This window comes from Lutra lutra, chromosome X, assembly GCF_902655055.1.
Source record: "Lutra lutra chromosome X, mLutLut1.2, whole genome shotgun sequence".
In the NCBI taxonomy this organism is placed as follows: domain Eukaryota; kingdom Metazoa; phylum Chordata; class Mammalia; order Carnivora; family Mustelidae; genus Lutra; species Lutra lutra.
In genome coordinates this window covers 42,461,204-42,482,991 of record NC_062296.1, presented here as the reverse complement: position 1 = coordinate 42,482,991, position 21,788 = coordinate 42,461,204, and the positions used below count along the sequence as shown (strand labels likewise).

Genomic DNA, 21,788 nt, shown 5'->3' with positions numbered 1-21,788 from the left:
CCCCCGGCAAAACTATACAGCATCAAATTTTCATTTATTGGCTCAGCATCTTATATCAGCTTGAGAAAAAAGAAGCCCCATCTTTGTGGTAAATGTAGGGTATTAAGGAGGGCATGTATTGCATGGAGCACTGGGTGTGGTGCATAAACAATGAATCTTGGAACACTGTAAAAATAAAATAAAACTTAAAAAATGTATAGAATTTTGTGGAAGCTTCTTTAAAATTCTAAACTGTATAAATCTTAGCAAACCTACAGCTTTTTTTCAGTATTATGTTCCAGTGGGTACTGTACACATTAGCTTTCACCTGCTTCAGATGACAGAATAGTGGGGAAAATCACTGTGTGGGACACTTTCACCTTCACCAACACAAAATAATATCTCCCTACAAAATAGTCTAACGAATTTTAATAGGGTGCTTCTAAGTCTGGTCAATGACAGAGGTATAAAGCATAATAACTCTGTCCAGATTTTAAATTATGATGTAAACTGATCCTAACCAACAACAGAAAAACACCTTAGGGTTTCAGAGGCATCTATATATTTAGCAAATATTTATTGAGCAATCTATTATGTGGCAGGCACTATTTCTAGTTGTTGGGAATATATAGAATAGAATACTCATGGAGCTTACATTTAAGAATGGAGGGAAATAGACAATAAAGTCAATATATAAAATACGTACTATAATATTTAATAGTGATAAATGCTATGGAGAAAAATAAAAAAAGTATGGGGACAAAGGATAGTCAAAGGGGGAATACAGTTTTAGATTGGATAATCAAAGAAGTTCACTCTGAGTAGGTACCTGAATGAAATGAGGGAATAGGCCATGAAGCTATCTTAGGGAAAAGCATTATAGGCAGTGGGAACAAAAAATGCAGAACTTCTTGGGTAGGGATATGCTTCGTTTGTTCAAGAAAGAGCAAGGAGGCCAGTGTGGCTCCAATGGAGCAAGCAAAGGGAGAATGGTTGAACGTGAGTTTAGAGTTGTGGCTGGGGGCCAGATCTTATGAGATATTGTAGACCATGGAAAGAAGTATGGGTACTATTCTAAAGGTTATGGAGAGTCATTAGAGGATTTTGGCAAGGAGATCAGCATGACCTGACTTATATTTTTAAGGGATAAACCTGGCTACTGTAAATAGAATGGACCCTAGGGAAACAGGAATGAAAATGGAGAAAAATTTGGAGGTAGGAAGCAATCAGTGATCTAGATAAAAGATGATAGTGGCTTGGACTAAGGTGTTGGCTGTTGATATGGTGATAAGTGTGCAGCTTTGACATATATTTTGGAGGTAGAACCAATGGATGTTGTGGATGAATTGAATATAAAGAAAGAGAAAAAGAGGATTCAATAATGATTCTGAAGCTGAACAACTGAGTAATCATTTATTAAGATGGCTGAAGACTGGGAGGAGCAGGTTTTAAGGGGAATCTGAAGAGCTCAGGTTAGAACATGTTGAATTTGAGATGCCTTTTATATATACACATAGAGATAAAAAGTAGGCAGTTGGATATAAGAGTCTGGGATTTTTGAGAGAGATCCAGATTAGAGATAGGTATTTATTTATTTATTTATTTGAGAGAGAGACAGTGAGAGAGAGCATGAGCGAGGAGAAGGTCAGAGGGAGAAGCAGACTCCCCATGGAGCTGGGAGCCTGATGCGGGACTCAATCCCGGGACCCCGGGATCATGACCTGAGCCGAAGGCAGTTGTCCAACCAACTGAGCCACCCAGGCGTCCCTAGAGATAGATATTTGAGACTCATCAAGGTATAGATGGTATTTAATGCCATGAGACTTGATGAGATCACTAAGGAATATAGATAGTGTATGTAGTAAGGGAAGAAGTTCAAATATTGAGCCTTGGGACATTTCAATATTGAGATATAGGAGATGACAATGAACTAGCAAAAGCAACAACAAAAAAGGAAGCTAAGAATGTGCAGTCAGAAGTAGTCAGTAAAGTAGGAGATAAACCAGGAGATTATGGTGTCTTGGAAGCTAAGTCAAGATATTTCAAGAAGGGAGTTTTCAACTTTGCCCAAACTACTGATAGGTAAGGGGACCAAATACCCCTATTTTCCCAGGACCATCCTGGTTTATGTCTTTTGTACAGGAATAACTTGTTAACAACAGCCTTTTTTACTCTCAGGAATGATTTGATTTGAATGATAAATTATATGGTCACTAGGGTGGTAGAAAAAGATGAGGATTGAGAATTGATTATTGGATTTACCAACAAAGAGATCATTAGCAGTCTTGACAGGCAGTTTCAATAGAGCAGTGAAACTTCATTGGATGTTGGCGATAAAAGAATAGAGTGATATCAAGAAAAAGGGAGGAAACAGTGTCATATGGTAACTATAGACCACTGTTTTGAGGAATTTTGTGCAAAAGAAATGGGGTAGGAGATAGTACAGCATGTTTGGATGTTGACGGGGTTGCTTCACTAGAGGGAAAATTTTTAAAAATATTTATTTATTTATTTATTTATTTATTTATTTATTTATCAGAGAGAGAGAGGGTGTGTGCATGCATAAGCAGAGGGAGTGGCAGGCAGAAGGAGAAGCAGGCTCCCCATGGAGCAAGAAGCCCCAATAACGGGACTCAGTCCCAGGATCCTGGGATCATGACCTGAGCTGAAGTCAGATGCTTAACCAGCTGACCCACCCAGCATCCCTTGAGAGGGAAACTTTTATGATAAAGGAAAGAAAGAAGAAAATTTTGGGATAATGACCATGTGTAGAAGAGATGGGACATCATCCAATGGACACATGGAAAGTCTGACTTTAGATAGGAGCATGGCCAGTTCATTCAGAGAACATTAGGGTGGTAGGAGTTTGTAGAAGTTCTATTTATATTGCTTTTGTTTGTTCAATGGAATAAGCAAGGTCATCAGCTGAGATAGGAAGTCATTGGGGTCTGAGGAGAGAAGAGAAGGTGTGATTTTTTTTTATTAAGGTGAAACATATGTGACAAGATTTTCCATTTCAACCATTTTTAAGTGAACAATTAAGTGGCATTAATTGCATTCACAGTTATACATCCATTACCACTATCTATTTCAAAATTTTTTTATCATCTGTTTTGGGTTAAATTTTGTCTTCCAAAAATGTTAGAATCCTAACATACACAAAAATCAATTCAGGATGTATTAAAGACTTTAAACATGTGACCTGCAACCGTAAAACTCCTAGACAAAAGCACAGGAGAAAGGCTTCTTTATAGTGTTCTTGGAAGTGATTTCTTGGCTATAACACCAAAACCACATGCAACAAAAGCAAGAAAAGACAAATGACACTACATCAAACTAAAAAGCTTATGCACTGTAAAGGAATTAACAAAATGAAAAGACAAACTGCAGAATGAGGGAAAATGTTGGCAAACCATATATCTAGGGGGCTAATACCTAAAATATATAAGGAATTCCCACAGCTCAATAGCAAAAAAAAAAAAAGGCAAAAGGCTTGAATAGACATTTCTCTACCCTTTTACACTGTTGGTGGGAATGCAAAGTGCTGCAGCCACTCTGGAAAACAGTATGGAGGTTCCTCAAAAAGTTAAAAACTAGAGCTACCCAGCAATTGCACTACTAGGTATTTATCCAAAAGATACAATCATAGTGATTCAAAGGGGTCCATGCACCACTAATGTTTATAGCAGCAATGTCCACAATAGCCAAAATATGAAAAGAGCCCAGATGTCCATCGACAGATGAATGGATAAAGAATATGTGATGTGTACACACACACACACACACACGGGGGGGGGGAATATTACACAGCCATCAAAAAGAATGAAATCTTGCCACTTGCAGTGTTGTGGACAGATCTAGAGAGTATTATGCTAAGCAAAATAAGTCAGAGAAAGACAAATACCATATGATTTCACTCATATGTAGGCTTTAAGGAACAAAACAGATAAATATAGGGGAAGGGAAGGAAAAATAAAATAAGATGAAAATTGTGAGGGAGGCAAACCATAAGACATGCTGAATTATAGGAAACAAACTGAAGGTTGCTGGAGCGGAGGTAGGTGGGGTAAGGGATAAGTGGGTGATGAGCATTAAAGAGGGCAGGCAATGTAATGAGCACTGGGTGTTTTATGCAACTGATGAATCACTAAATTCTACCCCTGAAACTAATCATACAATATATGTCAACTAAATTGAATTTAAATAAAGAATTTTAAAAATTTAAAAAAGACATACAAATGGCAGACATTTATATGAATAGGTGCCCAACATCACTAACCACCAGGGAAATGCAAATCAAAACCAAAATGAGATATTACTTCATACTTGTTAGGATGGCAATTATTTAAAAAAAAGCTACAAGTGTTAATTAGCAAGGATTTGAAGAAATTAGAATGCTTACACATCGGGGCGCCTGGGTGGCTCAGTGGGTTAAGCCGCTGCCTTCGGCTCAGGTCATGATCTCGGAGTCCTGGGATCGAGTCCCACATCGGGCTCTCTGCTCAGCAGGGAGCCTGCTTCCCTCTCTGTCTCTGTCTCTCTCTCTGCCTGCCTCTCTGTCTACTTGTGATCTCTCTGTGTCAAATAAATAAATAAAATCTTTAAAAAAAAAATGAATGCTTACACATCATTGGTGGCAATGTAAAATGGTACAGTCATATAGAATACAGTATGGAGGTTTGTAAAACATATGTATATATATAAAATATCTCTACTATATCACCTAGCAATTTCACATCTGGGTATACATCCCCAAAAAAATTGAAATCAGGATCTCAAAAAGATTTCTGTTCTCTCTTATTTATTACAACATTATTCACAATACCCAAGATATGGAAATAACCCAAATGTCCATTGACAAATGGATAATAAGAAAATATGATATACCTAGAATTGAATATTATTCAGCCTTAAAAGAGAAGGAAATCCTGCCATTTGCAACAACATGGATGAACCTGTAGGACATTATGCTAAGTGAAATAAGGCAGTCACAGAAGGACGAATACCACATGATTTCACATTATGACTGTGATAGTTTACACATATATGTGATATCTAAAATTGTCAAACTCCTAGATACAGAGAATAGAGTGGTGGTTACCAGGGGTTGGGGGGAGGCAGAAATGGGGAGTGGTTGAGGATGTGTAAAGCTTCAGTTGTGCAAGATGGATATGTACTAGAGAATGGTATAACATAATGCCTATAATTAACAATACAGTATTGTGTACTTAAAATTTAGTTAAAAAGGTACATTTTGTGTTATGTGTTCTTACAACTACAATAACAACAACAGCAATATTGGGGCACAAGTAAACTTTTGGAGGAGATAAATATGTTATTTGTGAGATGATTTCATGAGTGTATGCATATGTTCAAACTAATCAAATTATGTATATTAAATATATGCAGTTTTTAATATGTGAATTATAGTTCAATAAAGCTGTTTTAAAAAGTCATCTTAAGGTCATCAAGTTTTCTCCTATGTTATCTTATAGGAGTTTTATAGTTTTCCTTTTTATAGTTAGCTTTGTGATCCATTTTGAATTAATTTTGGAAGGGTGTGAGGTCTATGTCTAAATTCAGTTTCTTGCATGTGTATGTTCATTTCTTGCAGCACCATCTGTTGAAAAGACTATCTTTGCTCCATTATATGCCTTTGGCCCTTTGTCAAAGATTGACTATATGTCTGTACATTTCTGGATTTTCTATTCTGTTGCATTGATCTATTTGTCCAATCTTTCTGTCAATATCACACCATCTTGATCACTGTAACTTTATAATAAGTCTTGAAGTCAGGTAATATCAGTCCTCTGACTCGTTCTTCTTCAATATTGAGTTAGGTATTTTGGGTCTTTTGCCTCTTCACATAAACCTTAGTATCAGCTTGTCAATATCCATAAAATAACTTTCTGGGATTTGACTAGGATTGCATTGAATCTATAGACCAGGTTGGGAAGGACTGACATCTTGATAATATTGAGTCTTCCTATCCATGAACATGGAATATCTCTCCATTTAGTTAGTTCTTCTGAGATTTCATTCATTAGAATTTTGTAGTTTTCCACATGTAGATCTTGTACATACTTGTTAGATTTATACCTATGTACTTCATTTTTTGGGGTGCTAATATAAAAGGTATTTAATTTCAAGCTTCACTTGTTCATTGCTGGTATACAGGAAAGCATTGACTTTTGTATATTAACCCTGTCCTCTAACCTTGCTAGTACCACTTATTACTTCCAAGAGTGTTTTTGTCTATTCTTTCAGGTTTTCTATATAGACAGTCATGTCACCTGCAAATAAAGGCAGTTTTATTTCTTTTTCCCAATTTGTATTCCTTTTGTATTCTCTCTTGGTCTTAATGCATTAACTGGGAATTCCAATACAGTGTTGGAAAGGAGTGGTGAGAGAGGATATCCTTGGCTTTTTCCTGATCTTAATAGTAAATCTAAATTTCTCACTATTAAATATGATGTTAGCTATAGGGTTTTTGTAGATATTCTTTATCAAGTCAAGGATGTTTTGCTCCATTCCTGGTCTGCTGAGACAACTTTATTCTTCTGCATGTGGATATCTGCCGCACCCGCACCAGCGACTGTGCAGCATGGCAAGCAAATCGCTTCAATGGCTGCTAGTCCAGGGGTACGTGCCTGAAGTGGCTAAGCCCTCTGGTATTGGGTCGCAGAAGCTCCCAAGAAGCTGTGTTCCACTCCTGGGGACCTGCTGGGCCGCATTTAGCACCTGGGTGTTTCTTATCACCATTGCTTTAGGCTTATTGTTTCTTGGCAATCGCTCTCAAATAACAGAACTGTTACAAATAAAGACTCTGATCTAGGTCAAGCTTTAATCATTATGCTTAAGAATTCTTCGGGGTCTTTTGGGGAAATTTTAGACGCCTTACAAAAGTTAGAACTAGGAAGACTTACAAGAAATAGGAATAAGAGATCCACACAAAGTGAAACTAAAAGTAAACACGATAAGGATGAAGATTATTATAAACATTTAGGATTAAAAGTACGTCGGGAAAATCACACATTGCAAGTAAAGATTGAGGGAAAATGATGGACGCCTGGCACGTATACAGGTCCTTATAAATTGCAACCCACTAATGCACTAATTCCTTACACAGGAATATATGATTCAAGCCTCACGCGGTGGGTTACTCATAAGGGAAGGAAAGTAAAATATAGTTCCCTAAATAGATGGACAAAGGTACAATTAATCAATATCCGTTAGGTCGGTTCGCCCCGCTGAAGGGACTAAATAGGCAATAGGAAACTAGTCAAAACCGCATGTCCAGCAAGTATAACCTCAGGCTGAATAGCTATTGTTTAGGCTAACTTTAGGCTAATACGTAACCAAATGTTAGGCTATTCTGAGTAAGAAACATCATATTTGATCCTGTGCCAATGTTCCATGTACAATGCATATAAAAATTGATATTCACCGCAATAAATCGCAGCAGCTGATACATGCCTTGAGTGTGCCTCTCTGTCTGTCACGCCGAATCCACCCCATACCTGCTTATCCAAGGATCCCCCCGCAGACTCACCGCTGACAGTCCGCGGCAGATATCCAGTTGTCCCAGTTTGTGAACAGTATTTTCAATAAATGGTGATTGAATTCTAGTCAATTGAATGGGAGTAGAAATGTTGAAAGCATTTCTTGACCAAGGATTTTAAGAAGTGTGTGGATTACCTCTACTCTTTTTTCCCCCCTTTTTGCTGTCTGGAAGCAGATGTCAATGATACCTTGTGCTAGGCAATAAATGATGGTTAGGTAATAAGAAACATAACAAAATGTACTATGGACTTATATATATTTTTTCTATTTTAAAAAGTAATTTGACATTTAGTTAACTGTTAGTATTTGCTTACATTGTGGAAATTCAGGATTGCTTATCCCTTCAAAACTAATAACCTAACCTTACCAGCCCCTATAATTCTAGAAATCCTCAAGGGGTATTTCCCATGTCCTGAATTTTGGTGGTTTTACATGATTTTTCCAGGTGTTGTTGCCACATTAAGCTTTACTGTCAGAAACACTTAAGTCCCTTCAATGCTCCCTCTAATTTTCTCATCCCAGAGTCCTCATGATGTCATGAGTACTGAGTACTACTCTTAACTTTAAATCCCTGCTGTAGAGGAATATATTTTCCTCTTTATTTTACACTTTATAAATGGGATCTGCACACCAGAGTGTTACAGAATGGATGTTCTTTCTGGGACAACCTTTTTGTTTGTTTGTTTTTTGTTTTGTTTTACCTGCCTTTGTTGTGGCAAACATATAGTTGAGGGTGTCTGCTAAACCAGGCAAAGATAGAAGTTCTAATCCCAGTGTGGGACCTAGCTATTAAAATAGCTATATTCCCCTTATGACAAGGCTCTGTTTCTGGACTGAGGCCATTGTGCTTACCTGTTTTCTCTCAAGATAAATTCTCTTAAGGCAGAACCCACTTAATATGTAACTTGAAAATATTCTTGGGTCAGGCCTCCCCACAAGTTTTCTAGATGTGCCTTGTCTCAAGTAGTGGACACAGGCTGAGATCTTTCCTGAGGCTCATAAGGCTCTTGAGACAATTCCATCAGTTCACAAGACCCCAACACAGCTTGGTCCTAATGCAAGGGACTTGAGTTCCTGTGTAAAGCTCCTGAAATTCAGGGATAGGAGAATGGATAAATTCTAAGAATGCATTGAGAATTTGGCTCAATCGTAGACAAAAGGGAGATCCCAGAAGGAAAGTTTGCCTGAGGCACATGAAAGACAGAAGACATAAATGGGCAAAAAAATAGGTCCATGACTCTGATGATTGAGAGAGACAAAATGAAATCATTTGACCTGCACGTGTAAGGAATATACTAGTTTGAAAGTTCACATGTGCATACGTGGAAGGTGGGGTGTAGGGCTGGGGCAAAGCTGCTTCTGTATCCCTGGTTTAATACATGGAGGATTATTTCATTCTAAAGTTGTTCCATAGGTCCCAATCATATGGTGGGGGGTGGGAGGGAGAACAAGCCTAAAACACTTCCTTTATGAGAATCTGGGGATGGGGAGCCTAGGGTTCCACAAGTGTACCCCTAATGGCTAATTTAAGGCATAAGAGTGGGAATTAAGGCTGGGAAGGAAAAAGTAGGATGAGTCAAGGGCTCAGTTATTTAGGTTAACTGGGGCATTTTGAAAGGTAACTTAATGGATGGAGGTGGCTGAGTTCCTTATCTGGTTGTTTTGCTAAGAGGTGGATCATATATCAACCCATTTGTCTATTCAAGATGGGTGTCTTTTTTTTAAAGTTTTTATTTTAATTCCAATTAGTTAACATACAGTGTTATATTAGTTTCAGGTGTATAGTTTAGAGATTCAAGAATACCATACACCACCCATGTATGGTGTCTCATGGATCTCATGTGGATTAAGGAGTGCTCATCACAAGTGCACTCATTAGTCCACATCTCTAACCCATCTTCCTACCTACCTACCTTCCCTCTGGTAACCATCAGTTTTTTTCTCTGTAATTAAGTTTGTCTTTCTCTTTCTATTTTCTTTGCTCATTTGTTTTGTTTCTAAAAATCCACTTATGACTGTAATTATATGGTATTTCTTTCTCTCAGTTATTTTGCTTAACATTATACTCTCTATCTCCATCCATGTCATTGCAAATGGCAAGATTTCAATCTTTTTATGGCTCACTAATATTACATTGTATATTATACCACATCTTCTCTATCCATTCATCAACTGATGGATGCTTGGGCTACTTCCATATTTTGGCTATTGTAAATAATGCTGCTATAAACGTAGGGGTGCATGTATCCCTACAAATTGGTGTTTTTGTATTCTCTGGGTAAATACCCAGTAGTGAGATTGCTGGATTGTAGGGTAGCTCTATTTTTAATTTTTTTTTTAAAGATTTTATTTATTTATTTGACAGACAGAGATCACAAGTAGGTAGAGAGGCAGGCAGAGAGAGAGGAAGGGAAGCAGGCTCCCTGCTGAGCAGAGAGCCCGATGCGGGACTCGATCCCAGGACCTTGAGATCATGACCTGAGCCGAAGGCAGCGGCTTAACCCACTGAGCCACCCAGGCGCCCCTATTTTTAATTTTTTGAGAAAACTCCGTACTGTTTTCCACAGTGGCTGTGCAAAGTCATATTTCTGCCAACAATACCGAGGGTTCCTTTTTCTTCACATCCTCACCAACACTTGCTGTTTCTTCTGTTGTTGATTTTAGCCATTTCACAGGGGTGAGGTGATATCTCCTTGTAGTTTTGATTTACATTTCCCTGATGATGAGTGATGTTGAGCATTTTTTCATGTGTCTGTGGGCCATCTGGATGTCTTTTTGGGGAAATGTCTGTTATCCTGAGCACACTATGAAGGCACACACACAGTTTATGTCTTTCCATAATGTCAGTTCTGTTCAGAGATCAGTTGGGCAGAGCCTTTGGTGGCAATTGCCTTCTTTAAGTGGTCAGACATAGAGAGAGGTCATGTCTGAAGAATCTGACATTTTGCTGCAAAAATCCTCCCTTTTTTTAAAGGAATTTAATCGGTCTTGGGCCCCTGCAGACCTCCTCTGGTTCTGTTTGTTATTAGTTCTGGGGTGTCAGCTGATGCTGATCCCAACAATATCCCCTGGATGCAGTATCTTTAACTACTTGTGTCATTGCTTGACACAGGCCCCTGCTTGACACAGGCTCCTACTTAACATGAGAGACTCCATTTTGATCTCTACATATATTCATGTCTTCTGCCCATTTTTTAATTGAATTATTTGGTTTTTGGAAGTTGAGTGATATCAATTCTTTATATATTTTGAATACTAACCCATTATTAGATATATCATTTACAAATGTCTTTTCCCATTCTGTTTTGTTGATTGTTTCCTTTGCTGTGCAGAACCTTTTATGTTGATGTAGTCCCAATAGTTTGCTTTTCCTTTTGTTTCCCTTGCTGCAGGAGACCTAGCTAGAAAAAAATTGTTATGGCTAGGTCAAACAAGTTTGTACCAGTGTTCCCTTCTAGGATTTTTATGGTTTTGGGTCTCACATTTAGTTCTTTAATCCATTTTGCACTTATTTATATATATGATGCAAGAAAGTGGTCCAGTTTCTATCTTTTGCATGTTACTGTCCAGTTTTCCCAACACTATTTGTTGGAAACACTTTTTCCCACTGAATAATTTTACCTCCTCTGTTGAAGATTAATTGGCTATATAGTTATGGGTTTATTTCTGAGTTTTCTATTCTGTTCTATTGCTCTATGTGTCTATTTGTGTGCCAGTACCATACTCTTTTGACTACTACAGCCTTGTAATATAACTTGAAGTCCAGAATTATGATGTCACCAGCTTTGCTTTTCCTTTTGAAGGTTGCTTTGGATATTTGCAGTTTTTTGTGGTTACATATAAATTTTAGAATTCTTTGTTCTCGTTCTGTGAAAAATGCTGTTGTATTTTGGTAAGGATTGTATTAGATGTGTAGATTGCTTTGGGTAGTATAGGCATTTTAACAATATTTGTTCTTCCAAGCCATGAGCATGGAATTTCTTTCCATTTCTTTGTGTTGTCTTCAGTTTCTTTCTTCAGTGTTTTATTTTCAGAGTACAGGGCTTTCACATCTTTAGTTAGGTTTATTCCTAGGTATCTTATTACTTTGGTGCAATTGTAAATGGGATTGTTTTCATAATTTCTCTTTGTTATGCTTCATTATTGCTGTATAGTAATGCAAGATTTCCATACATCGATTTTGTATCCTTTGACTTTACTGAATTTGTTTATCAGTCTAATAGTTCTTGGTGGACTCTTTAGAGTTTTCTATATAGTATGGTGGATGTCTTTTGAAGTGGATGCCTTGGCAGTCAAAAGATCAATGGCAAGTACATAACATTACAGAAATTTAGATTTCAGAAGCTAGTCAGTGTTAGACAGATGCTAGTAGAGATACTGGGGCGTGAATCTATAGCTGTTCCAATCAGACCAGAATTCATTTTAGAAGAAAGTAAATAGACTATTACTTGGCACCACAAAGACATAGATCAACATCCTGTTTCAAATCTTTACATAGTCTCTGATATTAAAGATGACACTTAAGTTATCTGATATATACACATTAAGTGCTAATACATATAGAGCTTAAAATAGGACTTTTCTCAGTTTAATAAATATTAAACAGCAATGGGGTCTGTTCTGTAAATGGATTAAGAACAACTTGTCCAACAAAATTTCAAAGTCTCACAGTGTACTCTTTCAGTTTGTGGTAGGTCCACTCCCCTGTTAGTAAATATCTTGGGATCAATACTGGATCACCTTGAGAATTACCAGACAACGTTATGCTGGTATGACCATAAAATTCTAGGATAAAAATTTGAGTAAGAAAGAGACTACAAGTAAATGTAACCTCCACAGGAACAGAGATTTCATTCACTTGTGTTTCTACTGTATCTCCAGTGCCTAGGATAAAGAAGGTACTCTTAGGTATTTCTTGAATGAATGAAAGGCACCAGAGAATTTAAGACAGTGAAAGAACAGTTCAAGGAGGCAAGGAGATTCACACATACCCACAGGTCCCAGCAGAGCTCAGACTCCCTTCTTCAAGCCTGGTATTCAACCAAGAGTGTATGCTGTGGAACAAAGAAAAAATGATCCACAGTTCCATTAAAGCCATTTAAACAGCGCAGAAAAAGCAGCCCTTCTCTGATAATTGACATCCATTGTCAGTCCAGATATTGTATAGAATCATCTCCAGATGGTTCTTTATCACTTAAATATTGCACAGTTGTAATAAGTATTTAAATATAAATGAAACCTAAAGGAAAATATGTGAACATTCATGGTAAGAATATAGTTCCTTTTCATCATCAAAACCATCAGTGATTTTCAGCAAATGGGGACTTTGTCTAAGACGAACCTAAAAGGCCATTGCAAAAGTCTCTTTTCTTTAGAAAACAGAGACAGGGGATTGCTGGAGAAGGTGGTTATAGGGGTAAGAGATGAGCCCCCAAATTGATCTTCCCAGGGGTTTAGGGCCAAGTAAAGTAAATCAAGGGGAATGGAATTTCAAGAAAAGATGGTGAGTAAATTTAGTTCCTACTGTTGCTGTAACACATTACCACATTCTTGGCGGCTTAAAATAACACAAATGTATTAGCTTACAGCCTTGGATGTTGGGAACACAAAACGGACCTCACTGGTCTGAATTGAAGGTGATGGTCAGGCTTCATTTCTCTAAGGGATCCCAGGCAGAATCTGCTTCCTTGCCTATTCCATCTTCTGGATCATTGAGGGACCTTTATTCCGCCTATCATAGTGAAAGTGCCAGCACTTCACTGGGGCCCCAGCAGGTTCATGTTCAACCACAGTCGTGCTTAAACGCGTTGCTCTGTTTGCCCCGGGGATCACAGAAAGGAAGGGCTCAAGACTAGAGGACGGATGTAGGGGTAAAGGAATGAGAAGATTCAAGAACCCGCAAGCTCTGTCCTGGGGAAGTAGGTACATGATGGGGCCTTCTTCCAAAGAATGGCTGGGGAAACTAGACAGGCTTGTATGGCAGGTGGCTGAGATCCAAGCTGGTTCTAATCCCCGCCACATCTCCACATGGCCAAAGATCATGAGAGCTTGGATGTGACTGTGAGAGAAGACTTAATAGGACAGTTGAAGAGGAGCTAGGAGCCGCCCGACCCCTGGCCATGGGGGCAACAGACAGGAAAGAGCCTAGGACCCATTGCGGGTCCTGACAAGGAAAATAAGGCCCTCCTTGGGCAACTGTGGGGACTGCAAAATGGCAAAGCATGCTACCAGTTTAAAGGAGCAGGGAAACAGCAGCGTGGCAGAAAGAATGGGCGCAGAGCAGGGGTTGGTTTTCTCAGGGTCGAGGTGTAGGTCTGCCTTCCTTTAGAAAAGGAGCGGTGGTGAGGCCTCCGTGGGGGTCCTCCCCGCCCTCCTCCCTTCCGTGGCCCCGCGAAGCAATGAAGGAAGAAAGTGAGAGTGCCATCCACCCCAGAACCTCTGGGGCAGTCGGGCCTTAGGCCGCCTCTCTCCTCGCAGCCTGCTGTCCTGACAGCCCCTGGCCCACCCGCCTCCAATTAGGATGGTGGACGGAAGTGGGGACAGGGAGGCGGACAGACACTGAACAGCCTGGGGGTTCTCACACACCGAGGGGTGGTTGATATCCATCCGCCGCTGTCGGCCGCATACCTTCCCTCCCCGCCGCCCCGACCTCTGGACCCCAGCCCCCACCGCCAACCGTCCCCCGGTCCCATAGATTGCAGTGTCAGCAACGAGGGGGTGGTCGCCCGGGGAGGTCTGCAGAGGCGGGCTGCCGTGAGCCCGCCCCTTAGGCTCGGGCTCCTCCTGGCCCCGCCCCCTCTGGGTCGGAACTAGGGTGGGCCGGGGAGGGGGCGTCGATCTCGTTCGCGCCGTATCCCTCCGCCCCCCTTCCCGACACCCTCGCCGCGAGCGTTTCGTGCCGCATCCTGCGCAGCCCCTGCCCAGTTTGGTGCAGCAGCGCGGGGGGCGGGACGCCTCTTTGCGATTCTGGCCGCACGCAAGGCGGTGGGAATCCGAGTGAAGAGCTCCGAGAGGAGGGGGAGGCCGACGACTTGCACCTTGAGCCTGTGAGGGCAAGTGGGGGTGTTGTGGGGGGAGGCGGGGGACCCCCACTGTCGCCCGGCTTACAGGCTGCCCGGACCCCAGACCCTGACAGCCTGGCAAGGAGGAGGCGACCCTGTCGTAGCTGGTCCCTGAGAGAGGTGCGCAACGCCGCGGGACCCCTGGCGAGGAGAGGCGGCGACTGGCTTGGGTCGGGTCCGGGGCACGGGGGCTGGCCGGAGAGGCTCCCTCGGATCCTTTGGAGGCGAACTGCGCCCGCCACTCCGCGGCCAGCTTTCCAGGCGCCCTCGACCCGCCGTCGACGGTGTCTGTGCGAGCAGAGAGCTGTGGCTGCGGGGGCGAAGGGGGGGGGCTCTGCTGCAGAAGAAATGGCAGAGCGGGAGCTGGGGTGTGGAGTGCCCAGGCAGGCCACCGCGTTGGGGGGGCGGAGCGGCCCGGAGCTCTATCCCCAGCTGGCGGGAGTGGATGCCCCTTGGCGTTGGCTGCTTCGGGCCCTGATTCTGGAAAGGGGCCTGTTGGGCCCCGCACCGTGGGTGCTATCCTTTCTACAGGTGCCTGGTTGATTCCAAAGCCTTCTCTCTGCGTGTTAGCTCTGGTGGTTTCCTCCTGCAGGTTGCATCTGTAGAGGAGAGGCTTGAGAAAAAGGAGGAGCGAGACAATGGCCTGGATTTCTGGAGGTGTGTGGCACTGGCGAGGGGCGGGGTGGTTCGGGAAATGGGCAGCAGCCATTGAGTGGAAACCACCCGAATGGGGTGACTGGTGGGACCAGGACAGGTCAGGCATCCAGGAATACCTTCCAAAATTCCCCTTTGTATTAGCTTTCTAAGCACTTTTCTTGCCTTACTCCTTCTTCTCCACCCAAAATTCCTGCTAAAATTGGGCTAGAACGTGAGGGTGAGACACACACAAGTCATAATTACAAGTGGCACTGCACATACTGTTTTCTGGAATATGTTGTGTTCTTTCCCCCATTTCTGTAGTACAAGGGAATGTGAACACCTAGTGGTTAATTCTCATAATTGGAGAGAAGAGTAATGGGAAGAGTGTCATGTGAAGAGTTGTTATCCAGAACTGTGAAACAGAGGGCCTAAATTAAATGTGAATATTTTATCAACAGGACCCTAAATGTTAGAAGATAATATTGATACTCTTATTTTTGGTGTTGGTCAGTTCACCAAGCACTCAGTTGCTACCATTATTTCTTGAATGTTTTACCTTTGTGTCTGTCCATAGACTTGCTTGAAGGCTGCTCATTTCTGTAAGGAAGGAGAGAGGAGGAGACTGGTTCAGATCTCTGGAGGTTTCTGTGAAGGTGGGTAAATCAGGGGAGCACTTTAGAGTAAGATCATGGCAAGTGTCTTTGATCCACGTGGGTCTGGGACCTCCTCCACCTCTCCTGTTTGCTGCCAGATTTACACACTGCCACAGCATCCCTTGTCCTTTTCTTGCAGGAGATACTAGGAATTTTGGGGTAGTTGTGAATTGGCTCTGAAGGGAAGTAGAAGACCTGAGACCAGGGACAAGGAGACAGGAAACAGACAAATGGAACTCTTATGGTAAGAGATACTTGCATCAGAGGTCAATGTGCCCTCTTACATATCTAGCAGTCAGGCTCCATTTTCTCCTTTATTTTTACTTATTCCTAGGATATCCTCCAAGTTGCTTTAGGGTTTGACAACACTGGAATCAAGGGAAGGAGGGGGAAATCAGACCACATCCATATAGGTTGGTATGAGAGTAGGTACAACTTTGGGTGGGGAAGTGGAAATCAACACTGGCCTAAGAGCTATTAGGGTACTTTGGGGGCTCCTAAACCTCTCCCATTGCTAACACTTACCAGTTTCATACCTGTTTTGTATCAGGCAAAGTAACACGGCAAACTCTGGGGTAAAACATGGGTGAAATAAGGATGACAGAAGACTTTCTAACTAGTCCCAACTGTCCTGCTAAATATTCAAAGTCCAGTCTCTGTGTGAATCTCTGCACAGAACAACACAATTAGAAGAGATTCAAAGCCCATGTCATTCTCTTTCCATAGATCCACCTCCAGTGGCAGCTCTGGTGGTGTTGGAATTGCTGCTGATCACTACCCTCAACAGGTCTGCACCCAGCCGGGAACATCCATCATCCCCCAGCTTGGTTGTGCCTCTTCTGCACTTTGTCTGTGATATTGACTGAGGCTAGGCTTCAGAAGGAGGTTGACTGACTGATGGACTAGTGATTGATTCTAACCTTTGTTTCCAACTATACCACCTGAATCACTGAAAGATCAGAGTGTGAAGATACAGAACTGTGAGAGATCTGTGGTAGAGGCTGAGACTGGGGTGGGGTTACTTAACTAGGCCTCTTCTGTAACTTGTACCATGACTGGAGCTGAGATTGAACCTGCTGCCCAGGCAAAGCCTGAAAAGAAGGCTGGAGAAGAGGTTGGGGGTGGGGCTGAAAGAGAGAATGAAATCCCATTGGTGGTCAGACCTAAGGTTAGGACCCAGGCACAGGTAATTCCTGGGGTAAGGCCTAAATCTGATGCCATGGTAGTAGGTGGTGCAAGGCCCAAAGCTGAACCCATGGGAGTAGGTAAAATGCATCCGAAGCCCGAGGCCAAGGCAATCCCTGGGTCAAGGCTCTCAGATAAAGCCCATTCTAGGGCCCAAACTGAGTTTGATAGTAAAGCAATGTTGAAGACAGGGGGAGTGTCCCAGACCAATACCATAGCCTGGCCACTGGTCAGTACTGAGTCTGCATCAGCTGCTAAATCTAAGACGTTATCTATGGATAGGGAACTGATCAGTGTGGATACTGAGTCCTTTTCTGGCACCAAGGTCAAGTACCAATCAGGAAAACAGCCTTTGTTTGGGTCAGAGGAGAAGACCAATGTTGGGTCCTGGTGGTGCCCCAGGCCTACATCCAAACAAGAGATCTCTCAGAAGTATGATTTCAGTTGGGCGGACAGATCCTCTATGAGTTCCTGGTTCTGGAGTGGAGAAGAGGTCAGTACAAAGTTTCATCCTAGAGGCAGGGTAAAGGCCAGTGCCAGATCCAGGCACATAGCTAGAGAAGAGGCCATGTTTAGGCCCACTATCAATCAGGAGTACTATATCTTGTCTAGTTCTGGCTCTGAGGATGAATCTTTTAAGACATCCTGGCTCTGGGCCAGAGAAAAGACTAGTACCTGGTCCAGGCCCAAGGAAGAAATCAATAACAGGTCCAGGTTTAGGTCCAAGAAAGAAATCTCTGAGTCCAGTTCTGGATCTGAATGTGAAGACAATGTGAAGTCCTGGTTCTGGGCTAAGGAGGAAGCCAAATCCAGGTCCAAACCCAGAATCAGGAAAGGGGCCAATGTCAGGGCGAGGCACAGGGTCAAGCAAGAAGCTTCCATTGATTTTGTTTCTGGATCTATAGATGTAGTCAAAAAAGAGTCCTGGTTCTGGCCTAGAGAAAAGACTGATAACTTGTCAAAGCCCAAGTCCAAGAAAGAGGCCAGGACCAGAATAACGGCAAAGGAAAAGGTGAAAACTAAGGCCAGAGCCAGGGCCAAGGAAGAAGCCAGGTCTGAGGAGGAGTTCCTCCTTGGGAACTGGTTCTGGGCTACAGAAGAGTCCAGTGTAGTTGATGGGTCCAGTGTCAAGTACAGTTCTCAAGGGGAGGATGAGTCAGTTGTTGGCAGTTGGTTCTGGACTGAAGAAGAAGCCAGTATGAGGACTGATGCCAGCAGTAAATCCAGACCAAGGGCTGAGGAAGAGTCTGCTGGTAATTCCATGCTTGGTTCTGGGGAAAAGATCAGTGTGGAAACTGGGGCTGAGGCTACCTTCAAATCTGTGGTAGCATATGATAAAGGAAAGGTCACTGCTGGTTCCTGCTTCTGGGCAAGTGAAGAAATCAACCTAGAGGCTGAGGAAGAGACCATTTTTGGGCCCTGGTTTTGGGTCAGTGATGAGACCAGTGTAGAAGCTGATGTTAGAGCCAGCTGTGCATCCAGGCCAAGGTCTGAGGAAGAAGAGGTCATTGGTCCCTGGTTCTGGGATAGAAAAGAGGTCGATACAGAGGCTGAGTTTGGAGAAGACGCCAGTCCAGAAGATGAAGAAGAGACAATATTCGGGGAGTGGTTTTGGGCTGGAAACCAGGCCCAGATAGATTCTGGGGTTAAAATCAGTTGTGACACCATGCCAGGAGCTGAGGAGGAGCCCATTATTGGGTCATGGTTCTGGGATGGAGTAGAAGCTTATGTGGGAACTGAGGTCAGCAACAAGTCTAGTCTGAAGGACAAGGAAGAGGTTATTCTGTCACCTTGGTTTGGGACCACAGAAGAGGTCAGTATGCAGTATGGAGCTGGTGCCAGATGTAAATTTATGGCAGGGGCTGAAGAGATGAATAATGAGTCTTGCTTCTGGGATGAAGACGATCCCTGCATGTATACTGCCAATGGAGGCAGCTGGAAGTTAAGGCCAGAGCAGGAACAGGACACTGTTGATTCATCATTCTTGTCCAGAAAATACACAAGCCCAGAGATCATTATAGGGCCCTGGTTATGGGCTACAGAAGAGGTCACTATAGATGATGGGACTGGAGAAGAAGCCAAGGCACTAATGGAGGAGGAGACCATGATCACATCCTGGTTCTGGAAAGGAGATAAAACCAGTAGAGAGACTACAGACAGAGAAGAATCCAGGCCAGATGCTGAGGAGGAGGACATTATTGATTCTTGGTTCTGGGCTGGGGAAGAGGACAGGCTCAAGATAGCAGCTGAGGCTAGAGAAAAGGACAGGCTGGCAGCTGAGAAGGAAGCTATTGTTGGGTCCTGGTTCTGGGCCAGGGAAGAGATCATTAGGAAGGAGACTGGCTTTTGTAACAATTCCAGTCCAGAGGCCGAAGAGGAGGAAGCCACTGTTGGGTCTTGGTTCTGGGCTGAAGAAGAGGCCAATTTGGAGGCAGGAACCAGTTTTGAGTCCATGCCAGTGACTGAGGAAGAGGAAATCATTGTTGGGTCCTGGTTTGGGGCTGAAGAAGAAAACAGTACAGAGGTTGGGCCTCAGGCAGTAGAAGAGAGCAGGTCAAACACTGAAGAAGAAATCATTTTTGGATCCTGGTTCTATGCTGCAAAGGAAGTCAGTGCAGAAGCAGAGAAATGCTGTGCATCTCAGCCAGAGGATGATGAGGAGGTAATTGTTGAGTCCTGGTTCTGGTCTGAAGAGAAGGACATTAATGAGACTGGAACTGTGGTTACCTGTGAGTCCAGGCCAGAAAACAAGGAAGGGACAGTTGTTGGGTCTTGGTTTGGAGCTAAAGATGAGGCCAATAACAGGACTGGGTATAGGACCAACTATGAGACCAGGACAGTAGCTGAGGATGATGAAGCCATAGTGGGGTCCTGGTTCTGGGCAGGAGATGAGTCCCATTTTGAATCAAATCCTAGGCCTGTGTTCAGGGCCATTCACAAGTCTGAGTGTTCATCTGAGCAGGAGCCTGATGCCTCACGCCGGCCCCAGAGCTGGGAAGAGGTCACCATTCAATTCAAGCCTGGTCCATGGGGTAGGGTTGGCTTCCCATCTCCAATCCCCTTTAGATTTCCAAAAGAGGCAGCATGTTTGTTCTCTGAAATGTTTGGAGAAAAGCCCAAGCACATGGAACTTAACACAGAAGGGGAAGAGCAGGAATCTTTGCTTCAGCCTGATCAGCCTGAACCTGAGTTCCCATTTCAATATGATCCATCCTATAGGTCAGTCAGGGAAATTCGGGAGCATCTTAGAACCCGAGAGAGTGCGGAGCCTGAGAGTTGGTCCTGCAGCTGCATACAATGTGAGCTCAAAATTGGTTCTGAAGAGTTTGAAGAACTCCTTTTATTAATGGACAAAATCCGAGATCCTTTTATTCATGAAATATCTAAAATCGCAATGGGTATGAGAAGTGCTTCTCAATTTACCCGAGATTTCATTCGGGATTCAGGTGTTGTCTCGCTTATTGAAACCCTGCTCAATTATCCTTCCTCCCGAGTTAGGACAAGTTTTTTGGAAAATATGATTCGCTTGGCTCCACCTTATCCAAATCTAAACATGATTCAGACATATGTGTGTCAGGTGTGTGAAGAAACCCTTGCTTACAGCTTAGATTCCCCTGAACAGCTATCTGGAATAAGGATGGTTAGACATCTCACTACAACTACTGACTACCACACACTAGTTGCCAAGTATATGTCTGGATTTCTCTCCTTGTTAGCTATGGGCAATACCAAAACAAGGTTTCATGTTCTGAAAATGCTAATGAATTTGTCTGAAAATCCTGTCATGACAAAAGAACTACTCAGTGCTGAAGCAATGTCAGAATTTATGAGCCTTTTTAAAAGGAAAGAGACGAATGACAATATTCAAGTTGTTCTAGCAATGTTTGAGAATATTGGTAACAATATCAAAAAGGAGTCAGTGTTATTCACTGATGATGATTTCAGTCTTGAGCCACTTATTTCTGCATTCCATGAAGTTGAGGAATTTGCTAAGGAACTGCAAAGCAAAACAGATGGTCAAAAGGACCCTGAGGCAGACCAAGAAAATTAGTATGATTAATCACTTGCCTCTGCCCTTATGTTCCTAAGTTAACAATTCCTTGAATAATGTTTTGATTTACATAGTTGGTTCTGTGTTGTAATGTACATCTTTGTTGCCAACACTGACTTTGCCCAACTCTGTATGAGCTGAATCATTATTCTGATGCCAAATGAATATTAGAATTGAAAACACATTTGTTAATATTTTCATTTTTGTCCAGATTGTGACACTTAGTATTTAAGCCAAAGTGAACTGAGCCATCAAAAGTAAGCCAGTTACCCTTACGATTATTCTAGTGTATTGAGGTCTATTTGAGGAGTATTTGTGTTTTCAATAAAGTTGTGTTAAAGTTGTCAGAAGTCACCCTTCTTGAACTTAAAATATAGATGCAAATCTAACACAGAAACACACTTAGGTAATTAATGCATAAATAATATGCTCCTTGAAAAAGTTTTTTCTAATAACTTGAAATGCAGAGGTTACCATGGGCTGCTACTCAGGGCACGCCTCAGAGAAAAAGGACCCAATTAAGTTGGGCTCTGGAACTTTTGAAAAAGACTGGGTGGTATGAAGAAAAGCATGGAGTTGAGAAAGGTGTTTCCATGGGAATGAGTTATCCAGTCAGCCTGGAGTGGTTAAAGGATATAGAGGATGAGGTAAGTTTTG

General features: G+C 42.3%; 2 protein-coding genes across 11 annotated transcripts in view; both read left to right on the top strand.

Moving 5' to 3' along the window:
• The window catches only part of GPRASP2 (G protein-coupled receptor associated sorting protein 2), a 136,995-nt gene that overhangs the window by 22,108 nt on the left and 93,099 nt on the right, over positions 1-21,788 (top strand). For 2 of the 10 annotated variants that reach the window (XM_047715360.1, XM_047715357.1), the window contains one exon: positions 15,196-15,260. The exons of 7 other annotated variants lie outside the window; for them this stretch is intronic. The gene's annotated coding sequence lies outside the window, so the exon portion shown is untranslated. Of the gene's footprint in view, positions 1-14,512; positions 14,589-15,195; positions 15,261-21,788 lie in introns of those variants that run through there. One more of the 10 variants, XM_047715371.1, reaches the window with a different exon arrangement.
• GPRASP1 (G protein-coupled receptor associated sorting protein 1) lies at positions 16,769-21,474 on the top strand. The gene has a single exon (XM_047715354.1). It carries the CDS (start codon positions 16,947-16,949, stop codon positions 21,129-21,131), a length of 4,185 nt encoding a protein of 1,394 aa, XP_047571310.1. The 5' UTR covers positions 16,769-16,946; the 3' UTR covers positions 21,132-21,474.

What these genes read in the sequence shown, in the direction of transcription:
- GPRASP1 (XM_047715354.1), top strand. Translation starts at nt 16,947, where the DNA reads ATGACTGGAGCTGAGATTGAACCTGCTGCCCAGGCAAAGCCTGAAAAG.